The sequence below is a fragment of the Lepidothrix coronata genome, unplaced genomic scaffold (genome assembly GCF_001604755.1).
Source record: "Lepidothrix coronata isolate B3197 unplaced genomic scaffold, Lepidothrix_coronata-1.0 Scaffold38, whole genome shotgun sequence".
Classification (NCBI taxonomy): Eukaryota; Metazoa; Chordata; class Aves; order Passeriformes; family Pipridae; genus Lepidothrix; species Lepidothrix coronata.
In genome coordinates, this window is record NW_016690218.1 from 43317 (window position 1) to 58325 (window position 15009).

Here is a 15009-nt window from a genome sequence, read left to right on the forward strand (position 1 = left end):
AACAATGAAAATGGATGTATTTCTTCCTGGATAAACCTTAAGCTCTTATAACAAAAGGCAACATTAAGATTTCACACTGAATCTTGCTAGTAAAGGGAAATTTTCATTCTTATTATGATATTTTAATAGAATGCCTTAGACTAATTGCACACTACTACATGGATTGCTTTGGTGGAAGCAGGGTGTCCTGCACCTGTATGTTTGATATTTAGTTAGATATGTCTTCTCCCTCGTCTTGTGCATCTCCTAGGGAGATGTTTATCATCCTGGGGAGATGTTTTAACCATAGAATCAAAGAATGGTTTGGGTTGGAAGGGACCTTAAAGACCACCTAGATCCAACCCCCCTGCCGTCGGCAGGGACACCTCCCACTAGACCAGGTTGCTCAAAACCGCATCCAACTGGCCTTGGACACTTCCAGGGATGGACGTGTCATCACCAGCTTCTCTGGGCAACCTGTTCCAGTGCCTCACCACCCTCACAGCAGAGAATTTCCTCCCAGTATCTAATCTAATCTAATCTAATCTAATCTAATCTAATCTAATCTAATCTAATCTAATCTAATCTAATCTAATCTAATCTAATCTAATCAAATCTCTTTCAGTTTGAATCCCTTCCCCCTTGTCCTGTCACTACACGCCCCTGTAAAAAGTCCCTCTCCGTCTTTCTCGCAGGCTCCCCCAGGCACTGGAAGGAAGGGAAGAAGGAAGATTTCTCAAAGCTGTTGGGCAGCTGAGAGACTAAAGCCAGGCTTAACCACGGCCCGTGGTGGCGAGGACTCCCTCACGCAGCGCCGCCGCCCCCGCTCCCATTGGCTGCCGCGGCGCGGGCGGCAAGCGAAGGGGCGGGAGGTGAGAGTGCCGCGCCGTTCGATTGGCTGAGGCGGCCGCCTGGCGCGCGCCGATTGGCTGCGAGAGGCGCCACTCCGGGCGCGCGGCGGCGGCTGCGGCGTGAGGGGGAGGTGGCTGAGGGAGGCGGGAACGGAGCGGGAGAGGAGAGGGAAGGGAAGGGAAGGGAAAGGAAGAGGCCGCCTCGGGCTTTCCCGCGGGGAAAGAAAATTACAGCCACAGCTGAGAGCTTTTTGTGTTTATGTGGCAGCCAGCTAAGCCCTGGGCAGTCAGGTAGGCTGCTGTGAGCTGGCCTCAAACAGCCCCATGCGGAGAGACCTTCTGAAGGAGTAAATACATTTAATACCGCCTAAAAATACATTTCCTCACTCTGCATTTGGTATCCTCTTGAATTTTGCAGTTACAAGCACCTCAGGTATGTTTCCTTGGTTGTGCCTTCAGGGTATGTCCGACTTGAGGGAAAAGTTTATTTCCCAATGGCTGTAACCAAATGTTAACAAAGTTAGGAGCTCAAGACTTGATTTTAATGTTACATGGCTTCTTCATGGTTCTGCTGCGTTCATTCTATTAATATTCTTTTAAAAAGACACAAATACAAATTGGAGCAGAGAAACACAGATTTTTTGGTAGGTCTAAGTAAGGGTGTGGAGCTATGAGGATCTGACAAACAGCAACTTTTTATGGAAAGGCTCTTTTCCTATTTTTCAAAATTTTGGTTGGAAAAAGATTGAAGGCACCTACTGGAAAAAAAAAAAGGTTTATCAAATTAGAGCTAAATCAAAGGACTCAACATAGTTGGCTTAGGGCACAAGGCTTAGATAATTAGTACTGATAAAATTGATTTTCCATCACCTGATGTATAAGCTCCACTGAAACGCTTCATGTGAACTAAAGAAATGTAGAGTACCAATGCTCAAACTGACTGTTTTTGTAGTTAATTTCTTCTTCTTTTTTAACAGGAACCTTTACTTACCGAAATGAAACACAATCTGGTGTGTCAGACACCTCCCACTGTCACTGTTCATGTAAAATCGAGTGCATCCAGATCACATCAGCAAAAAAAACTTTATAGACTAAAGAGACCTGCTTTTAAAGACCATCAAGAAAATTGTGAAAAAGGGGTCCCTAGTCAGAAATATAAATGTCCAAAGGGACCATGTCTAGTTATTCAGCGTCAGGAAATGACAGCTTTCTTTAAATTATTTGGTAGGTTAATAATGACAGATACAAATGTATTGACTGAACAGAATGTTTTCTAAGCTCAGTAATTTTGAGAGTGCTTTTTATATGAAAACTAATGGCAATTCTTTATCTAAACATATTTTGTTGTTATATTTTGGTGTATAAATATTTAATGCTTAAGTTAATACAAGAAGGGCTACCAAACTGATGAAAAGTATCTTTTTTAAATTACAGATGAAACCAAGGTAGTTTTGAATACCACCATAGACAATCCAAGCACCTCTTCTTTATCTGTGTCTCTTTCACATAACGTTTTGTATTTATTTAATTTAGTGAAGACATTAAATAATAGTGGAAGGTTACACTTGGTTTTTATTCGACCCTTAAATGCAGAAGTGACTCGGAGAGGTCGCGGTACTTACCGTCCATGTTCACCGACAGTGGTGCTCTGACCACAAATAAACAAGTATTGCCCTGGAAAGGCTGCCAGGTAATCAAGGTGCAGAGATCTCAACAGTCTGTAGTTCATCCAAAATAACAGTGTGGTACTACCTGGAACCACTGAATGCAGGAAGAAGTGACCCAAATAGAAGAAATACTTGTGATTTGTCACCTTCACTTGCTGTTACTGAGAATGGATGAAATTTGGTCACTAAATTTACCACCTTGCCTTTATGGTGGTTTGTCTTCTTTTGTCCCTTAAGTTTTTTCACACCTGATCTCCTACTCCCTTCAGTTTCTCTGTTTCCACTGGTGGGTCTAGTTTCTTTCCTCTTATTTGGTTTAATGAAACGACCATCTGTTATTTATTTACAAATACTCTCTAACATAAACAATTTTGGTGTTTGAAATGCTACAACTTTCGCTTGTTGCAGATGATGATCTAATCCAAGACTTCCTTTGGATGGACTGCTGCTGTAAAATTGCAGACAAGGTAAGTGTGTTTCCTTCTTAGTTAACAGAAAATACATTGAGAAAGAAATGTGCCCTTAATCACTCGATACTTTAATGCAAATACAGAATATAATTTTTTTCTAATGGATTCATATGGAAGTTTCAAGAAACTCAATTCATGCTTTAGTCCTTGATGAAAATGATGAAATATCTTGGTGCAAGATAAATGTGCTAGTCAATTTAGGAAATAAGGTACTGAAATAACACATTGATACTTCATTTTACATTTTAAAACAGTATCTCTTGGCAATGACTTTCGTTTATTTCAAGAGGGCTAACTTCACAACAAGTGAGCATACCAGAATTAACTTCTTTGTTGCTCTGTAAGTACTTTCAAATTATCTGGTTTTATTAGGATAAACTTTGCATTATTTTATTTCTTTATGACACTGATCATTATGATAAGTGATGAGACTCCTTTGATGTGCAGTTGTTTGGGTCCTATATGACGTACAGAAACATAAGCAACCTGATCTAGGGGGTGGCAAGGGGAACTAGATGGTCTTTAAGGTCCCCTCCAACCCAAACCATTCTATGGTTCTGTGATAATCTACATACTGTACATAAATAGTGCAAATTCAACATTCTCCCTCTGATGGAACAAGCTTGAGCAGCAGAGAGGGGATTTTGCATTGCTGTAGTGATACATAGTTAAAAAAATTAAAAAGAACAAACCTCAGTCTGTGAACTTTTTAAAGCTATACAAGAAATATATGCAAGACAATACATGGCAACATATACATGGCTCACAGTTCCTGTTATAAGACATATTCCATATCTTTGCCAGCCTTTAAGTCATTTGTGCTGGAACATTTCACCGTGATATGCATCTCAGGAGTAACTTTTTATTAAAGTTTCTGTCACCATGACTTAAGTCGACTGTAAAAATGTTGCTAGAGAATTTCTGAGAATTCTTTTGAACAGTTGTAAAATGTCTATACTTTGAAACAGAGGAGCAATCTGTACTCTGTCTTTCCCAAGCCTACGTAATCCCTCCATATTTGGCTGTACCTACAGGCATATCTATCTACCTACCTACAGGATTCTGTATTTATGGTGTTGAGATCACCTTTTTCCATAACAGCGCTTCTCAGATGCTCTATTTGCACACTAGTGAGGGGACAAAGATGGCTGTTCCTTCTGGGTAACATCCACAGAGCATGGAGGAGGGAGACCTCTGACTCCACTGAAGGGAGAAAAGCCAGGCCAGAACAGCGAAAGGCTTAGAAAGGGACAAAGGGTCTGGTGAGACTGGGACTAGAGGGAATATTGGGGTCAGGAGCAAGTGAGAAAACTGGGGAGGAGACTAAAAGTCGTAATTTTTTCAGGTGTGATTTACAGTTTATTATCAGGTGGGTCCAGAGGAAGTAAATATTTTCCTGTTGTCTGAGATGATGATCCAGAACCAAAAGTAGCAGATAGTGAAGGAAGGGAGAAATAATGGACATTAAAAAAATCATTTAAGGTTTTCATTTATATCCGAAGGTAGACCTGTATTTATTTGTTTGCTGCTAATTTAAGATGAGCAACATAATTGTCCAAGAATAGCTAAAATCCATAGAGTAGAAAATGTAAAGTTTAAGATTTCATATAATAGTTTAAAGCTTTATTTAGAGAAATAAATTTCAGTCAGAAACCCTTCATTTTAGTACAAGGGTTTCTTGTCAGTTTGGAGAAAGATGTCAGTTCTTGCATATCTACTAATTTAGGAAAATCTAGGGTAAAGCAATTTTTATAAGAGCTTGTTTTTATTTACCCAAAGGATGCACAAGGAACTGATTAAGAAAATATTGTATTCCAGAGAGAAGGCTGTATTTTGTTAGCATTTTTTCCTCACAATACTAGAAAAAAGAAACACTTCAATATGTCTTTTAATGTTAGAAATCATTCTGATATACTGATTTAAGATTGAATAATATTTACAAACACAAACATATATATGTTTGAAGGTATCTGGCAAACACAGTTGAAGAAGACCACGAAGAAGCAAAGTATGACATTTTCCCATGGGCTTTGGGAAAAGCCTGGAGAAAGCTCTTCCCCGATTTCTTAAGGTTGAGAGATCAACTATGGAGTAGAATTGACTACAGGGCTATTGTGAGCAGACGCTGCTGTGAAGAGGTAGGAAGGGGATTTAATATTGTAGATGCTGAAGTTACACCAGTTAACACCAGTCACTGATCTATAGCTGTGCACAATTGCCTCCCTAAAGTGCACTGACAATCCATGGGAAAGAACAGATGCAGCTAAAATGTAATGGTCCATTTATCCTCCATGACTTTTTTTTTCCTTCTGCATTTAAAATATAGTTTGAAATTATGTTTTTAAAGTAAACTAGAATATTTTATATTGCACTACTGTTAAAAGTTTCTATTGGCTAGAATCTGCTTTATACCAATATTTTTTATTTAAAATCTACCTTCATTTGTTTCGCTTCAGCCACTTTAGAAATAACTTTGTGTGCGTGTTTGCTTTCAATCTGTAAGTTTGTACACAAGTAATACCTTCAAATAAAAATCCCAGCAGCTCAGGTGAAATTTTAACGCCTTCAAAACTAATTATGCCATTTCAACTGACTTTTCAAGGTAAGAGTTTTTCACTACATTTATGAAAAACTTGGAAAGTTTTAACACTTTTAACATTCTCTACTATTAAGGCAGTGTTACAACCTACAATTTTCAAATGTATTAGGAAGGAAAAAATATATTCCTCACTTTTGAGGCAGAATGTATATCTGGAAAAGCCCTTGTCATGTTCTAAGTATATAACGCTTACTTAGAGCTGGTGGAAAAGAAAAGGGTTCCCTCTCTGGGGATGGGATTAGATGCTTATAGGAAAAGTACAAGGAATAAGGTGAGCGCAGAATGCTTTTCCCAGCATCTTCTCATATCATTCCTGTGAACAGGAATATACATCTAGTTGATGTTTAGTAGTTAGTCAAAGACACCATCTTCTGTCCAACATGCAAAGAATGAGCTGGTGTTTGTGATGATTCACCTGAATATACAAGGCTGTAAGTTGTTATGTTTCCACATCTGATTGGCATCTGGATTACTTATTCCTGCCTAAGGTAGCAAACTTTCTAGTGGGATAGAAGCAGACAGATAATACATGATACCCACTTCAACTATGTTGTATTAATTCCCTGCCATACGCTAATTGGATCCCTTGTTTTCAGCGTATGTTTTCCCATCACTTTTACGTTTTCTGACCCAATGGCTGTCCCAGTAGGTGATGGCTATTGCTCCAACACATTACATATGGCAGCGAGAACGTTCTATGCACCACAGTGGAGCCATGAGGAGTCACTGTGACGAAGTACAGCTGCCCCGAGGACCCAGCGCTACCCCTACAGACTGCCTGCTGTGCGGCAAGAAAGGGAGATTTGTGCGACTGGGATTATCATCTTCCTCCTCATCTACCGACACTTTGGAGATGATGGAATTACATTCATCCCAGAACTCAAAGGACACCCTTCTGACTGAAAAAATGCTTGTTGACTCTCCTGCTTATGCCCAAGGTATGGTTTAATATTGCAAATAATTTCCATTTAGTTTAGGCAACTGAGGCCGTATTTGCCTTTCAGAGTAGCGCAGGGGCTTTTGTGTCCTTCCCTATTACCTTGGCAGAACTTTGTTTTTACTGCCACAGATCCATTTTCATTTTCACATCTTGCATGTTGACTTCCTGGAAGTACCAACTGCTTTACACTGAGTCTCTTCAAATTATCTTCATCTGCTACAGTAGATTTTGGGTTGCACTCCAGTCTATTTAGGCACTTATTACTATTCTAGCATTACAAATGAAATTGAAAATTCTATTTTAAACACTTAGGAGTTGGTGGAAGAAACAATAAAAATACTGAGGTGTGTCACGTGAGTTAAAAGAGAGGGTGTTACGTGAGTTAACACGTAACGCGCTGAGACACTGTTCTTAGAAAGGGCTGGCTGCTCAGTTGTGGTCATCAATTTGGACACAGGCTAAATCATAACTCACATTTTCCTTGCATCTCAATTGTTGACAGTTTAGACTTCATTTTCAGACTGGGGTACCAGTAAGAAACAGTACAAAAGTTTGTGAAAATTGGTGATGTGTTTGAATCTCTGCACATTAATCTACTCAAAATAGCATCCTCAGCCTTTGCACGAGAAGAACCATTACATACAGAAGTTATGGGGCACACTGATTATTAAATAATTATTGAAAGTGGAACACACTTGAGACGTAAATTTCCTGGGGCAGCTGTATAAGGCTTCAGCTCTGCAAAGATACTTCCATGTACCTAACCACTGGCAAGTTCCTAGTGTAGTTATTTAATGCAGGGTTGGTTATTTATAGCTTTGTATTTTTTATTTGGATATGTTCTCATTAATATCCACTTTTCACTATTATAGTAAGATTGTGTTACTGCTTTTGACAGCTTTAGTAAAACTTAGTGATTCTCAAGGGACCCCTCAACTTTGAAAAATTTGGCATTTGAATATTTCCTGAGGTACAGAACAAGTTAGGTGTCTATGACACATCACTTCATAATTTAATGTGTTAAACAGCACCAGATGCTCATGTGAGACCCTTAAAGACTTAAAATTAAGTCTATTTTTACTTGAGAAATCTTGCTTTTCATATCTGGTCAGAAGAAATTGTGTTTACTTTGATTGTTTGAGAATTTTTATATGAAGCAAAGTTCACAATTAACCAGGCAACTTTCAGCACGAGTGGAAGAAATGAACCAAAGCTGTATGTGTCAACAACTGTCTTTCTCTTGAGATGAGCACAGCTTTACCAAGCAAGCAAATTCAGTGAATTTCAGTAGCTCTTTAAGTGGTGCTTTAAGAACACTGTTCTTAAAGAAACCGACAGTCACCAGTTGGTAGCCAACCAAGTATTCATTTAAAAGAACAGACTTTGATCCCTTATTTTCTTACTAAATTTTTTTTCTCCTTATTTCTGGTAGACTGTCAGAGACTGTCCAGCAAAAGGCAACCATGTAGCACCTTGAACCAAGATAAATCCATGGATTGGTTTATAAGCAATGAAGAATGAAATACACCCGATGAGACAGAAACAGATGCTGTGATTTGCAGAACAATCTGTGCTGCATCACAGATGCACCAGACCTGATGATTCCCTTAAAACTTTTCCCTTTAAATAGTAGGTGGGGTTTCAAACTTCACACCAAGTAGAAATCAAAGCAGTCATTACTTAAAAGTTACACAACTTGCAAAATGTAGCAGCTACTTTGCAATGTTTTATTTTATTCTGATACAATATTCAAATTAGCAGCTAACGCAGCAGCAGCATCAAGAAAGCAGTGGCCGAAACTTTCTCAGCTTGGTAAGGAATGCTAATCAAAAAACAAAAGAAGTTACTACTTCAGTATTTCAGTATGCAATGATTATTTTATTATTATAAGTTTTATGATTTCATGACATAGTAACATGCCAAATGCTAGTGCAAAAAAAAAAAAAAAAAGTAGTACTTTCTGGAAATAAAATATCACTACACATTTAAGATAAAAACCACTTTCCAAGTGTCTCACCTGAATGACCTTCCTGCCAGTAAGAGGGTCTAGCAATGTAAGGCACTGAGCGATACGTTTCAGCATCATCAGAAAGTGATCCTGTGAGAAGTACATTTGGTTTGTTACTTCTTTCCCACAAGTTTAAGACATACATGCAGACTAGAGTTGCTAATGTGCACAGATTATTTTACCTGACAAATTTTTTTTTTTTTTTTTGCTTCTGTTATGGTGCTTTGTTGTCACCTATGACTCTTTGCTCTAGTATGGATTTTGCAAATCTATACTGTATATATATCTATATCTGTTGTATATGTGTACATATATATGTGTATGTGTGAGGCATCCTTTTTGGACAGCGCGATTTTTAAAGCAGAGCACACTGGCACTGTTTCTTCTATGGAATTCTTAAGTCCGTCAGGGTCCTCTAAAGCAGCCTTAGGACAAATAAAAAAGAACTGAATTTTATTGAAAAACAAACGTTTGAAAACAGTAGTAGAAGAGCAGTCATTCTTTATTGCAATTTATTTCCTATTTAGTCTAGATTATTAATAAGATATTTAATTAAACAATTACTATTATAGTCTTTTGCAAATTTGACAAGGTCTAGGCTGTCCAAAACCTTGTCTATTCTCAGCTGATCTAAGAAAAAATACTGCCTCTTCCTACACTGGATTACCAAAGTGCAGTAAGAGAGTGTCTCATCAGCAGAAATGTTCTTACCACTGTATTCGCTTTCTTTAAGAACTGCTTGATCCTCAATGTGGATTTCTTCATATTCCTTTTGAGGTGGTTCTTCAATATTTTCTTGAGTTTCCACCATTTGGCTTGATTTGCAATCCTTGATTTTAGCAGGGAGTACTAACCAGTTTCTGTGAGTTACCTCAACAATCCTTTCACACAGAAAAGGAAGCTTGCAGGTCCGTATTCTGTCTAAAAGGTCAATAACCTGTGTGATGCTTTTGAAGAAATGCAAAGGACAAAATAGTATTTCAAAAACTCAAATCACACAATCTCAATTCTAACGTGACTGTCACATTCTTTACCTTTGAGGTTATAAGAGCCCTTCAATTTTAGGGTAAAGGAGTAGCAACCTGACTACTGAATTTGAGAACAGTACAGTTACTTTGAGGATGTCACAAAGTGCAGACTTCCACTGATCAGAATGAGAACATTCCCAAAGGAGAGGCCAAAGGATTTGGGCAAGTGTAATTTAAACCGTGTGCAACTCCCTAAAGAAGTTACACGTGAGAAAAAAACCTCAAACTTTGCTAAACATTTCATTAATGCTGGATGTGAATTTTAAAAGAAGTTTGGTTTTGTAACAATGCCAGCTGTAAGTGCCAGAAGTAAATACTTACTTTGCTAAATACACAGCGCACACACCACCCTGTTTCAGGCTTGGGTGTACAACAGGCAGAGCAGACTGAGGGTTAAGCATATCCAGAACAATCTGCAAGAGAAAGATACATTAACATTTACTGGGAAAACAGGTATATCTACCAATGTAACACAGCAACACTTGGAAAAAAATGTTTATGGAAAATAGATGCATACAACAGCAGTATGTAATCATGCCTCTCAAAAGCTGAGGTCCACACTTCTACAAAACCAAGTCCTTGCTACTTCCAAGTGAATTTCTACTAAAACAAGTAGCGTTTCACCAACCAAGCAGGCCTGTAGGAAGTTAAACCTCCTGCTAACTAAATTCCATAATGCTGACATTAATAAAAACTTTTAGAAGACTATATTTACTAATACATATAAATACCTATTTCTCCAATGTAAAAAGAAAAAAAAAAAGGCCGTTCAGGTGCATCTTTATAATGAAAAGAGCACACTATGGTATCAACATCTAACTTGCTTGTTGTTTCAAGATTTAGAACTTGTCTTTGACAATTTCTCCATCTTCTACTAGAAAGTTATGCGAACTATAAGACAATGGGATATGCAGTATTTGGTATTTCCTGTTGATTGTAAAGTTTTTTAAAATGGTATTTTTATGTTATATATATATTGCTTAAAACATTTAAAAAAAATTGTCAGTTGTTTAAAGCACCTAGTAAGTAAGCAGTTGTAAGCAGTTTTTCTGCTTTACAGGGAAGAGTAGTTAACATAAAGCTGTGTTCCCCAGCATGTCTCCCTTTAGAAAATCTGGATACAAGAAGCAGGACAGGAGAGCAACCAACAGCATTCTTTAACTTATGCTTGAGTTACATTGTCCATTCTATAAAGCTGATAGCAAAGTGATTATATATTTATATTTTTAATAAGGTTATGTATTCTTCTGAAATTTAATGCTTGAAATATGTATCTCAGTTATAAAAATATCAGTTTCTGACAAATACAAGGAAGTAAGTTGGTCTTTGCTTACAAGACAGCAGTAATTAATTGTTATACTTCTATAGTACAGCTTTATCACTCTTTCATTTGGGAAACCGTAACTGAAACCTTGAAAATACTTGTAAATCCAACAAAACCCCACAGTGTTTCTTTCACTGATGAAGACGCGATTGTTTTTTCTCATGTTAAACTAGATATGGGAATCCTGTTCTAAGTGTGAGCACTAGAGGTTTTAATTTATGTAGAAAAGATACACGTCAAATGGACTTTTTGGACTCACTGCGTCCAGTGTTACAGATTTCATATCTGCAGCAGCTGTTGAAATGTCTCTAAGAATGAAATCCACGTTATCCGGCCACTCGTCCATGTGTCCTATTTCCCATGCGGTTCGCCAGTGCCTGTAATTCTTCTTAGCTAAATTATGATGATCATCTCTGATTTCATAACTTATAACACGTCCTTTGGGCCCAACTGAAAACAAACAAAAGACACTACACTTAAAAGAAAGCGCAGCCTACAACATGAGGACACGTTTATATCTCAACCTCACTTTGGGAAATAATCCCATAGGAGGCAATCAATTACCATCTATTTTATTCTTTACATTTAAACCAAACATATGCAGAAAAAGTGCCATGTTAGTTCTTTTACAGACACAAATCCATCAATCCACAGATGAAATAAAGCAGTTACAGTAGTACAGACTGTTCCCAGCATGTCCTCCTGAAGTCACTCCTGCAGCAAAAGACGACTTGAGCATCTGTGGCCCTATCAGCCTGTGATTCTCCTGCCAGAGCTACAAGAGGCACCAGCTGAGAACGCTGCAACAGTGGTCACAGCTCACAGATGCTATAAAGCTGACAGACAGTGACTGCTTCTGTTGTTATTAAGATTTGAAACCGATAGTTTTAAAGTTTTTTGACAATCCTCGTTCTGTGCATAGTTTGTTCTTCATCTGTTTTTCCTCAGGGTTGGGGAAAGGCTAAGAAAACTGCCAGACCTGCTCACTGATCTCAGCCCCACAGACAAGTTTTCAAGTGTACTCTTTGATTTACATAGGCTCGTGTAATTTTCCTGTTATTGTTTGCAACAGCAATAAATTATTTTATTAAGTCTAAATTTACTATCCTGAAATTTACCATGTTAAGTCCAACACACAATGCTCCTCATAAAGGATGCATTACCAGGCTGTCCAGGCAGACAGCAGTCTGTGCACTGCTATTCTATCCTTGTATTACTTCCATTCCTCAAAGCTATCACACTGTTGGCTTTTCTCTCTCCTTGCTACTTTGGAACGGGCACAGGCACCTTTCAGCAACCACCAACTCAGAGGGTCATGTTCTGTGTCCTTCTAAGCCATTTCAGTTTGAAGTTGCCAGGCTCCTTCCCTCACCTGTGTGATCCCACTGTGAATCCATTCAGATAACAGAATAAAAGAAGCAATGTATTTCCCAACAGTCGCTCCTTGATCCAGCTCACCAGACAAAGGCTGGAGCCAACATGTAAGAAGGGAGGGTTTCAGCAGCTTGCCTTGGATCACCTTAAGCAGTTGCAGAATTGCAGCACCAAGTCTTTATTACTTGAGATTATCAGTTTAGAAATATCAGAAGAGTAAAATTGTTCACATTGGGGGACAGTCTTACTCATTCAAAATAATTCCTACATTTTGTAACTGACTTTTTAATGGGAAAAATAAGATCTAGTTAAAATAAATAGGCAAAACTCTTTGTTATTGTGAAGCTACAGTATGTCAAGCTTAAATACATCGTATTGTCCAGTTTTCAAGGATCTTAAAGTTATGGCAAATACCACAATCTTAATTTTGTCTACTACTGCATGTCAGTAGTTTCTGGGAATGATTAAAGAAAGAATGGAAAAGAAAACAATGAGCAACATGAAGGGAGGAGATTAACAAAGTCTGTTAAATCAATGAGAATTTTGGAAATTAAATACTTCCATGGACCACTAGATTTAAATTCCAGCATTTACCTGTGTGGCAACTGTTTTTCTTGTTGGGTATCACTGTATTTTGAAGTGCTGAAGGACACAGAGTAAGCCCACAAAGACAGAACAACCCGTAAACATTTCACAGAGACAGCATAGTCTATAATGCAGCTTTTTAATGAACAGTGGGATATAGTAAAAAAAGAAATGCTAGTTTTACAGCTCAGGTATTCAGTTACTCTGAGTGCCCTCAAACACTGAACGTAAGCCTTCAGAATATGCAACTTGTGCTTTTCTGCTCTGTCAGTTCAAGATGATCCATGATGAGGTTCTTGTCTTTACCCTCCCATGTCCTTTAATATTGCAAACAGTGGAGTTTTTGTTTCCTTTCTTTAAGGAATTTGTTCTATCAGGAGCCCATAAAACAGATTATCCTGAAATGTGATCCACTAAGAGGGTGCCTACAGATGAGCTGAAGCTTAAGGCTGAGGTTTCACCCTCACTCACACGGCTGAGTGCGAGGGCTCTCTACCTTTCAGAGCACTGAGAGCTAGATTGAACCAGGCTGGCTGTAACGTGAACAAACAAGTGTGCACCCACAGAGGCATTTTCACTGGTAACCAGCAACTGGATTACTCACCTGGTCCATTAAGATGAGGAAAAAAGAAAATGAGAAAAGCAAGATATTGGAAAAACTAACATGATTAATCCAAAGTCAAAAATAATTATGGCTGAAACTCAGCTTTCTGCAGGGCCTTATGTAACCGTTTGCACCACAGCCCTCTAAGTAGTCAAAATGGTTTGTAGTCCCTGCCCCAGCTCTGGTGTAACTTTCCTTCAACAAACTGTGTGAACATGTGAACTGCAGCAAAGCTTTTAAGAACGAAATCACAGAATCAATCAGGTTGGAAAAGACCTCTGAGATCATTGAGTCCAACCTTTGACCTAACACCACGTTGTCTAACAGACCATGGCACTGAGTGCCACATCCAGTCTCTTCTTAAACACTGCCAGGGATGGTGACTCTACTACCTCCCTGGGCCACCCACTCGAATGCCTGATCATTCTCTCTGTAAAGAACTTCTTCGTACTGTCTAAGCTAAACCTCCCCTGGCACAGGTTAAGACTGTGCGCTCTTGTCCTACTGCTGGTTGCCCGGGAGAAGAGACTGATACCCACCCCACTACAACCTCCTTTCAGGTAGACTAGTACTATGAGAACCATGAACATCTGATCAAAAGGAAGGCAAGGTGTGACAAGAAAATAAATAAATTCTGTGTTTTCTAAAACCAGGTCCTCACCTGCCCGTGACAGAAACAAGCTCATAGCGCCAGACCCGCTGCCGGTTTCTAACACGGTGTCTCCCGGGTGGACATCCATCATCATCAACATCGCGCTCACATCCTGCGAGGGCGAGAAAAACACGGCACGGTCACCAGCCTCGAGAAACTGAAAGGCGACATTCTGCCAGCGACCTCCCGGTCAGGACTTGGTCCCTACCCACCTTGGGGTAGGCGATGGTGGGTCCCCGCGGCATGAGCAGCACGTACTCCTCCAGCGACGGCCGCCTCAGCAGCAGCCGCTTCCCGGCCGAAGTTCGCAGCACCTGCCCGGGCATCTGCCCGATGATGTCGTCGTGGGGCAGGACCCCGCCGGGGCCGGCCAGCACCGCCCCGCTTGCCAGCCGGCACATCACCTTCAGCGTCCTGTCCTTCTTCCGCAGCTCCGCCAGCGCCAGCTCCCCGCCGCGGAACGGCGCGGGGAGCGCTCCCACCGCCTCAGCAACCCCACCCCGAGGGGCTGCGGTGGTGGCCGCCGTCTCGTCCATCTCCCCCTCCTCCTCCTCCTCCTCCTCAGGACCCTGGGACGGCGCCGGCGCTGCCGCCGCCGCGCACCGCGACACCGCCGCCGCCTCCTCGGGCGGCAGCAGCCGCCTCACTCGCTCCAGCGGCGACAGCGAGGCTTCCCATGCCCTCCTCCGAGGCCTCCCTACGGCGGGAGAAGAGGAGGAGGAGGATGATGATGATGATGATGATGAGGAGGAGGAGGAGGAGCGGGAGGCGGCGGGGACCGCCCGGCGCAGCGCGCGCAGGGCCCTCATGGAGCGGGGAAAGGCGGGAGGGGAGAAGCGGAGGGAGCGTCTCGCGCCGCCGGCGCCCTCGCCCCGCGCGCCTGCGCCGCGCCGTCTGGCGTCATCGGCGCGCGCGGCGCAGGCGCGCG

At 40.5% G+C, this 15009-nt stretch overlaps 2 protein-coding genes across 5 annotated transcripts; one reads left to right on the forward strand and one right to left on the reverse strand.

Moving 5' to 3' along the window:
• The first annotated feature begins 1008 nt into the window (after nt 1-1008).
• Nucleotides 1009-8488, forward strand: SPDYA (speedy/RINGO cell cycle regulator family member A). Of its 3 annotated transcripts, XM_017812927.1 has the most exons (8): nt 1025-1121; nt 1249-1263; nt 1808-2054; nt 2906-2964; nt 3222-3307; nt 4934-5105; nt 6216-6504; nt 7939-8488. In XM_017812927.1, exons 3-8 carry the CDS (start codon nt 1826-1828, stop codon nt 8025-8027), a joined length of 924 nt encoding a protein of 307 aa, XP_017668416.1. In that variant the 5' UTR covers nt 1025-1121; nt 1249-1263; nt 1808-1825; the 3' UTR covers nt 8028-8488. The 3 variants fall into 3 exon arrangements, with proteins under 3 accessions (XP_017668415.1, XP_017668417.1, XP_017668416.1); XM_017812926.1 differs by having other exon boundaries at nt 1009-1263; XM_017812928.1 differs by lacking the exon at nt 1249-1263 and having other exon boundaries at nt 1010-1121.
• On the reverse strand, nt 8213-14905 carry TRMT61B (tRNA methyltransferase 61B). 2 transcript variants are annotated; one of them, XM_017812925.1, is made up of 7 exons: nt 14294-14620; nt 14091-14193; nt 11126-11316; nt 9864-9955; nt 9226-9461; nt 8524-8604; nt 8213-8328 (listed from the first exon to the last, which is right to left on the reverse strand). In XM_017812925.1, exons 1-7 carry the CDS (start codon nt 14615-14617, stop codon nt 8285-8287), a joined length of 1071 nt encoding a protein of 356 aa, XP_017668414.1. In that variant the 5' UTR covers nt 14618-14620; the 3' UTR covers nt 8213-8284. The 2 variants fall into 2 exon arrangements, with proteins under 2 accessions (XP_017668414.1, XP_017668413.1); XM_017812924.1 differs by lacking the exon at nt 8213-8328 and having other exon boundaries at nt 8361-8604; nt 14294-14905.
• Between the last annotated feature and the right edge of the window lie 104 nt (nt 14906-15009).